This window comes from Talpa europaea (genome assembly GCF_964194135.1).
Source record: "Talpa europaea genome assembly, chromosome: 1".
Classification (NCBI taxonomy): Eukaryota; Metazoa; Chordata; class Mammalia; order Eulipotyphla; family Talpidae; genus Talpa; species Talpa europaea.
In genome coordinates this window covers 48,500,863-48,509,646 of record NC_140073.1, presented here as the reverse complement: position 1 = coordinate 48,509,646, position 8,784 = coordinate 48,500,863, and the positions used below count along the sequence as shown (strand labels likewise).

The 8,784-nt window shown below is 51.2% G+C and overlaps 1 protein-coding gene across 1 annotated transcript; it reads right to left on the bottom strand.

The window, feature by feature from the left end:
* Positions 1-7,351: 7,351 nt before the first annotated feature.
* TSKU (tsukushi, small leucine rich proteoglycan) lies at positions 7,352-8,425 on the bottom strand (the record flags this gene model as incomplete). Its single annotated transcript, XM_084237627.1, has 1 exon — positions 7,352-8,425. The coding sequence occupies one exon, from the start codon at positions 8,423-8,425 to the stop codon at positions 7,352-7,354; it is 1,074 nt and encodes a 357-aa protein (XP_084093753.1).
* Positions 8,426-8,784: the final 359 nt, after the last annotated feature.

The following is an 8,784-nucleotide window of genomic DNA, read 5'->3' as shown; positions in this document are numbered from 1 at the left end:
CCATGCTATGGATTTAGCAGTTTCTTTATGGGCTCCAGAATCAGACAGACTTGCTTCGATTATTTTGCTTCAAATATTCAAAAACCTGTCACTTCTCAGCTGTGTGACCTTGGATAAACTAATCTCTCTGAGCCTCCATTTCCTTTTCTGTCAAACATCTTTTGGTATAGTGAGAATGAAATAAGTCAATGTATAAACAGTGACTATTTGCTCAATTTTTGAAAACACCCAAATAAATGCTTGTAAAATACAAAGATGGGAAGTTATTTTATCTGAGGAGAAGATGTGAAGGCTATGCGCTGCTAGCGATGGCCGAAATCCACTGCTCATTCACACATCTTTTTTGACTTTGCCTCTGCTCTCTTCCTGGAGGACACTAAGCCTCAGGCTTGGCTCTTGAGCTCCCCCCACACCTGCCCTCCTCAAACAGGACAGGAAGAGAAGCAGCAAACAGCCCCAAGCAGCGCCCTCTGGTGGGCACAGTGCTCGGACAAGGCAGAGGCTGGGATTCTTTCCCAACCCTCCCCACAACTCAAGGCAGGAAAGTCCTGTCCCCCCACCCACCCCGTTTGCCCTGATGTCAGATGGGACCCAGGTTCCCGTCCTGCCTGCACAGCCACTTGCCATCTTGTATTTCAGTGACCAGAGAGCACCGGGCCAGGTCTGGATTTGGTCCACTTCTGGGTGCCCTGTGGCCAGGACTGGGGTGTCTTTCTGACAAAGGCAGACCTTTAAAGTATGTGTGTGGGGGTATCCTGAGCACTGAGGTCAGCGCTACCCACAGGGCTCCCCTAATCTTTTGAGTCATTCTCTCAGCATCCTGTTGCCTTTGTCCCAGAGTTTAATTATTCTTGTCCTCTCTCATTCTCATAGCCTGAGAAAGGACTTCCCATCACATGACATCTCCCCAGCCATGGTAAGCCTTTTGGGCAGGCTTACCAACCAGGTCATATATTTGCCCCTTTTTAGGGGGCATTTTAACCCAAATCTCTGCAGCAGAGCTGGAAGAGGACAGGGTTGGGAATGGGGCCTCTGAGAACAAGCCCCAGGGTTCTGCCATCTACTCTCTGGGCCTCAGTTTTCCCATGTGTGAAATGGGCTCGCTACTATTCCTGCCTTGTCTCCTGACAAGAGACTGTGAGCAAATGAAGTGTGGCTGCAAAACCTAAGATCTGTGTAAACGCCAACGTGTTGCCCAAACCTGATTATGAGTAGAATCATCTGGATGTTTTTTCTGATTTGAAAATTCCTACATACATACACTTGTGTTTGCATGTGCACACACACAATACGGAAAGTTAAAAATTTTGTAACATGGAACTCAAAGTCTGGTACATTTGAAAAAAATGAGATTTCTCTGGCTTCCTGCTGCTTCTGTGTTTTTGTGTTGTGCTGCAGGCGGCATGGATCTGGCCCGCCAGTCCTTCTCAGACCTCAGTTGGAAGGTGCCTTAGACTCACCTAGGCTGACTCCTCTTACAGCTGGGGACACAGGCTCAGAGAGGTGGGTCACCCCTCCGTAGCCAGTGGGGCTGCTGTTGGGGCGGGTGAGGCGTGGAGCAGAAGGGAGGAGGTCACAGCAGAGGCGGGTCCCTGCCAAGGAGCTGGAGAGTGGAAGCACATGGACTTCCCGCCCCAACCTACTCCCCCAGCTTCAGGCCTGTTGGTACTCATACCTGCCACCTGATGGAAAGAAGGGGAGTCGGGCAAGAAATGTCCTATTGTGGAGGGGTTGAAGCTAACACTGGAAGTCTCAAGAGCTGGTTTCTCCATGAACTTGCTATGCAGCATAGGGAAAGTCACTTGATCACTCAACCTTCATTTAACCATCAATATAATGGGTGTAATAGACCCATTTCACTCATTTATCAGATGTGTATTGATAACCAAGTATGTGCACCAGCCTCGGTGCTAGGGACCTTTTGGGAAGCAAGATAACCACAGCCCCTTCCCTCAGTGTAGAGAGGAAGCTGAAAAAATATACAGGAAATCAATGTGATGAATGTCATTCTAGAGGGAAGAGGAGGTACTTCAGGATCACAGAGGAGGAACATCTAACCTTGCCTGGGAAGGGTTGGGGAAGCTCTTCAGAGGTGCTTCCCCGCAGAGGTGGTAAAGATGCTGACACAGGTCAGCTAAATGAGCAATAATCAGGCTGGTGGCTATGAGGGAAAAGCAGCCATTGCCTCCTCCCCCACGCCTTCCAGAGGCGGCTTATATTTGCCAGGCTTGAAGTGTTTGATGCACACTAACTTATTTATTCTCCTCAACTACTCTGGGAGGTAGCTGCCATCTCCATTTTACAGATGTGGAAACTGAGGCTCCAAAAGAGGTTGAGTTGCTTACCCCAGACCACAGAACTATATGCAGCAGAACCTGGTTCTGAGCACTGCCAGCCTCTCTTTGGAACCTGCACCTTAGCCACAAATTATTCTGCCTCAAGAAGCCCTCGCAAATTCCCTTAGTTTTAGGGAATTTGGTTGGGGCTTTATTTGAATTTTAAAAACAAATTTTTGAAAAATATTTATTTTCTTACATCATTGCTAATTTTTGGACAGTATTTGATTTCTCCCTTCAGGTGCATTCCCTGTAGTTCCCCCCCCCCCCCCCCACGACCACAGCACCCATGATCCATCACCATAATCCCTTATGCTCTTCCTTGCCTGTTTTGACCCCTCTCGCTCCTCGTGCTGTGTTGTATGCCTCAGATCTATGGTTGGATTGCAATTTTGGCTTTTCCTGACCCTGGTTCAATTTCCCTATATTCTGCATATAAGTGAGACCATCTGATATTTATCTTTTTCCTTCTGACTTATTTCGCTTAGCACAATCCCTTCCAGCTCCATCCATATTGCTGCAAATCACATGAGTTTATCTGCTTTGATTGCTGAGTAATATTCCATTGTGTATATATACCACATCTTCTTGATCCAGTCATCTGTTTTGGGGCATTTAGGTTGTTAGGTAACTTGATTTTTTTAGCCACAATATTATTCCTTTTCCTCTGTCTGAATAGGATGCCTAATGCCAGTGTCTTTTTTTCTGTCTTCTTGTATCATGTATATAATTATATATACACATTATATATACATAGGTGCATTTATCAAGAAACATAAATGCATGGTGTATGCCTAAGAGTATTTTGACTATCTAATTGTTATCCAGAATAAAATAACAAATAACTTTGGGATTAAACAGTAAACACAGGAAGAATTTTCTGGTCAGAGCAACAAACACAGTAATCCCCATAAAAATAAACATTGGTGCGTAAATGAATAAAAGAATAAACACAGAGCATGTGACTTAACTGGAGGGCCATTTGCTATGCCAGATGTTGAGTTGTAAATTAATACTAGGAATTGATGCACAAAGAAATAAATGCAATTAGTTGCCTGGTGAACATTAGCCAAAATGGGACACTAAGTATTGATAGGCAAGACCCTATTAGCTTATGAACTGTTTCCTTGGTGAATGTTAGGTAGCCTGGCAGTCTTGTCCAGTGAAACATCCTTGAAAGCAATTGAAGGGTGGTAGTACCCATAGCTCTATCTGCCCTTTCTATTTCTGAATACTCTTTGTTCATGGCAGGGAAGGGAAATGAGAAAGTGGTGTGTTAACACCCATGGGAGGAAATTCCTGGGTTAGAAGGAGTCTAATCAACTCTCTGAACCACAGAGGGATTGGGTAACGCATCCACACAGATACACCAAGTCTCTGCTTTTTGGTCTGTGGGATCTTTGGAGGGCCCTGCACTTGATTCAACTCTCTACTCTTGACATCTTGAAACTGTTCATGATTTTTTAAGTAGAGGCCCAGCATTTTCACTTTATAGAGGTCCCAGAGATAATGAAGGCAGTTCTGAAGCACAAACTCCTGCCCACCTGCCATGTGACCTTGAGTTCCTCCTCCCTGGGCCAGGTGTACCCATCCGTGAACTGGGGGCAGGAGAGGAAGGACTTTTGACTTTGATCTTTGACTGTCATTAGCGGTCTATTTAAAAATATTTAGAGCTGTATAACGTCCCTAATTTATTTTCAACAGAAAATTAGAAGGAACCCAGTGACTTTTGGTTTCTCAGAGAGCCTCTGCCCTCCGTGACACAGGCATGGCTGGCGCAGGCCGCTGACACATTACCAGCAAGAAAGAGGGGCTGACGTCTGAGAGAGAAAGCCAGGCCCAGGCTGTTTATCCTCTGGAAAGTGACAGTACCTGGGCAGTGATTGTGGGAGGAAATGAAAACGTGCGAAGTCCAAGAAACATGTGCCCACTAAACCACATGAGATGCATGGAAATGTTTGTGACCCGGACAGGGCCCTCATGGCAAAGTGCCTGAGCTGTCGCCCTACCCTTGAAATACAACTGAAGGGACATGAAGGCCCAGCCCATGTTAGGCACACAGAGCAAAATTCCTGTGGCTTCCAGTATGTGGGCCATTCTACAACCTTCATCCTTTACAAAAGTCTTCAGTTTCAAGCCAGTGATCAGAATGAATCTAAGATGACATGGTTCTGAAATCTATCTCCTAATTCTATTTGTTCTATGGAATGAGGGCAGGAGCAAGTATTTTTGAAGTCTATTTTGTGCCAAGCACTGTACTTGATTCTTTTCAAATGCTACTTCACTTACTCCACACAATCCTGCAGTGGACACATCTTCAAGCCAATTTTCCAGGCTCTAAGACTTTAAAGTAACTTGATCAGAGTCGTACATCTGGTTCGTGATGGAGCTAGGATTTTAACTCTTTTCTGTAAACTATAAAACAGAACCACTGCACTGTTTTCTATAATCTTGTGAGATTCTAGTGCCCTGTTCTCAGTCCAGGGAGTTCAGCAGGGCAGAGTGGGCGGCAGGCAGCGCCAAGGCCATCTGGCCAGGCAAAAAAGGAATTGAGCGTCTAGCCATGTGTGACCACGAGGTGGCGCTGCGAGCTGGGCGCCTGCTCATCTGACCAGAGGGGCCCTAGGAGGCCCCCCACGCCCCTGCCCTCACCCCTGGCTTTCCGTGCCGCTGCCCCGTGGTGCTTCTGCTCTCCCCAAGGGATGCTGGAGGCCAGTTGAGTGGGGCCTGTGGGGAAGTGCCCCAAAGGAAGGGGGCGCCTGCATAGAGTGGCTGGTCCTGGCCAGTCCTCCTGCTGGAGCTTTACTCCTGTCCCTTGGCAGATGTGCAAGTTGCTGGGCCCCGCCTCAGAGCTCAGTGCTTTCCTGCTGGAGCCCTGGCCTGCCCTCCCCTGTCTCTATCACTGCTTTGTCCCTATGTTTATGATGCCATGCTCCTTCCCCAAGGGCTCCTTCTTCAAGTGGGGCTTTGGGAGGGCCCAGCCTTGCCTGGTGAAATTCCCAGCTCTCTCTCCACCACCCCAGCATCTGAAGCCTCTCCTCCCAGGGAATGGAGGGGTGGAGAACCAGCTGTGGACTGTAAGGGCTGGAGTCTCACCTTGACACCCTCTTCCCATGCCTCAGCCCTATTCCATAGTCACCCATGGGTAACAGCCCAGGTGGCGATAGTGTTGTCGGGGGAGCTGGTGACAAGATGGGCAAGCTCCCACCCATACCTGTGGGCTGAATGTCCTGGGTTCTGAGTTGAGGCAGGGACGGGAGGAAGGGCAAGAGCCCAGAGTGACAGCCTGAGCAAAGGTGGAGATGTGCAAGGGCCTGACCAGTTCATGGAGTTGGAAGGGCAGGAAGAGGGGAGATGATGAAGGTGGACAGGGTGCAAGCTGCATCAAATAACACGAACAACTCCTGTCCCCTCACTCCCTCAAAACTAGGTCACTGGGCTTCTCCCCCAAAACTAGGTCACTGGGAGCACATTTGCCCAAGGCAGAGCTTGTCGGGGTTTGTCCATGTGGCCCCAGGGCTCCATCCAGGGAATGTTGGTGGAGTCTGATCAAATGATAGAAAGAGGGACTCTGTATAGTATTTATTAAATCAGGGACGGTTAAATGGTGGGTGGAGTGGTGGGGGAGGACAGAGCTCTCATTGTCCCGTGGGTGTCTCTGTGGACCAGCCCCTCATGCCCGCGTGGCCACTGCTGGCTGGCTTCCTCCCAGCACCTCCTCGCCCCACACATCCCAGGACACAGCATGACAAAAGTGAACAAATGCAACCTTTTCTTTATTTACAAATGACATGTTTCCATCCCTTGCCAGCAGGGGAGGGGTGTTGGTTGAAAGTGACAGTCTATTAAAAAGGCAACAACTTTTACAAAATGAAGACTAAGGAAAGAGCCCAGGGCTGGAAAGTGGAGATGCAGCTGTGAGGGTAGAGCACAAACCTGGGTTGTGGGGTGCCCTGCCTCCTTCCGCTGTATTCTCAGCCGGGTGAGATGTGCTGCGGGCCCTCTTGGGCTCAGGGACCAAGGGGGCCGAAACCAGGACTCGTGCCAGTGGGGTTCCAGGACCACATCGGCTCCTTAAGGGAGCACCTAGAAGCAGTACCTCAAGGGTCATGGGTGCATTTCCAGTTTTGTCAGAGGATCCCACCCCAGAATGGGAAACAGGCCAAATTGAGAGTCGAAGCCTGAAGCTTCCAGAGGCTCTGACAGCTGGTAAACTCAACTTAAGCCACCCAGACCAGAGTGCCATGTCCTAGGCCCTTGCCTGTCCTGCTCCCACTGCTGTAGGGTACAAATAGTAGGATGTGGGGAGCTCAGAAAGGGGAGAGGAAGGGCATGATTTGGAAAAGACAGAAAAGCACAAGGGCCCCAGCTGGGTGGCAGGATGCTGTCTAGTCACAGCTGCAGTACCTCAGATTATCACTTTTCCTTCTCTAGGTCTCAGTTTCCCCATCTGTCACATGAGGAGGCAGACTTTTTTCTCTCCAGTCTTTCCTATAACTAAAGGTCTACCTAGGGCTCTACAGGAAGAGGCAAGGATGAAGCAGGCCTCATGTGCCCAGAGCAAAGAGCAGGCTATGTCATTAACAGAAATCATGCCCCTGAGTGACTGGACCACGGGCCCACGGGGACACTCGGCCATGGACCTGACCTCTGCCCTGCAGCAGAACCTCCTGCAGGGCCTCCTTCTGCAGGTTGGCCCAGGCTTGAGGGAAGGCACTTTGGGGACAAGTAGGGAAGGACAGCAGGGGACTTCTTTCTGGTTTGGCATCGAGGACCCTCTGCTTATGGTTTGGGGGGGCAACATAGACAAAGTGGCAAAACTTTGCTCCTGGGTGTGGGTCCCAGGTCTAAAGCCTCTTCCCAGGTCCACAGCTCTGGTCCACAGCTCTGGTGATGATGCCACCACACAGGCCAGCAGAGTCCAAATTGGCATTGGCACATTAAATATAAATTATCCAGGACCCAAGGACGCCCAGGAAGGCAGTCTAATGTATGGCCCCAGGCCATGCCATTCGTCACAAGGTGTTGGGACCTCTGGCAGCAGATTCCTGGGTGTCTATGCAGTGCAGGGCCACCTTGGGGCTGGAGCCAGGCTGCCGGGGATAAGTGCCCTCCCGCACCAGGCGCCGGCACCACACCCCCTGGCCCATGCTGATGCTCTGCAGCGCCGGGAGGTGAGGGAGCAGCATCTCAGGAAGAGGCACCATGCCAGTGCCCGACAGGTCCAGCTCCTGTAGGGAGTCCAGGCCCGAGAAGACCTCGGCACCTGCCCACTTGAGCTTGGGGTTGCCTGACAAGTCCAAGACCTGCAGGCCTTGCAGCTCATGGAAGCCATAGGGTGCCAGCTGGGGGTGACCCTGCAGGCTGCCCAGTGACAGGTGCATGAGGCCAGTCAGCCCTGTAAAGGCACCTGGGCCTATGGCAGTCAGCGGGTTCCCATCCAGGCTCAGGTAGCGCAGGGGTAAGTCTCGAAGGTTGGGCACGGCGCGGAGCCGGTTCCAGGCCAGGTTCAGGCTCTGAATGGTGGGCGTGGGCAGGTTGGCCTGCCCAGGGTGGCGCAGGAGGCGGTGGATGAGGTTGTGGGAGAGGTCCACGTGCAGCGCCCTGCCCTGGCTGTGGGTAGTGAAGGCAGACATGGAGACCTCATGGAGCCGGTTGTGGCTAAGGTTCACATCGCTCAAGGGTGAGCTGGTGAAGCTGTCGGCTGGCAGGGCTGCCAGGCCATTGTGGCTGAGATCGAGTGACTCCAGGTAGCGAAGGCGGGAGAAGGCCGTGGGTGAGATGCTGGTGAGCAGGTTGTGGCTTAGATCCAGGCCAGCCAGCGTGGTATAGCCTGGCCCAGCCAACACCGACTCGTTCACCGTCTCCAGCCGGTTGGAGGAGAGGTCCAGGTGGGCTGTGTCCAGGGGGATGGGCACAGGCACAATGTGGGGGCCCAGCCCACTGCAATCCACTCGCGTCAGGCTGAAGCTGTCGAAGAGGCCGAAGGTCTCCACCTCACACTGGCATCCTGGAAAGCATGGCCGGGTCGTCTGGGCCCCACTCACAGCCAGCAGCAGCAGCTGGGGCAACAGCAGGGGCCACGGCATGGTGGGGGCTGAAAGGAGAGCCACAGATGAGGGCTGATGGCAGGCACCCCGAACCAGATGGCCCCAACCCCACCCCATAAGACACCAGCCAGGAAAGCTGAACACAGCTGAAAGTTGCCACCGATTCCCCCCAGTCCTCCCAGGATGTTTTCCTGAATGTCTCTTCATATAACTTCTAGTCCCTGGTCCTCTCCGGCTTCACTTTCTCCCCTCTGTATGGTAACTCACTTAGGTCAAGGTGGATTTTAAACTGGAAGCAACAGAACCCTTTCTAAATAAGATTAGCAGATGGAAGCAGGCCTGTTCTGCCTGAAGTGAGAGTGGGACCTGGAACCTTGAGCGTCTGCCCACCCTCTTTG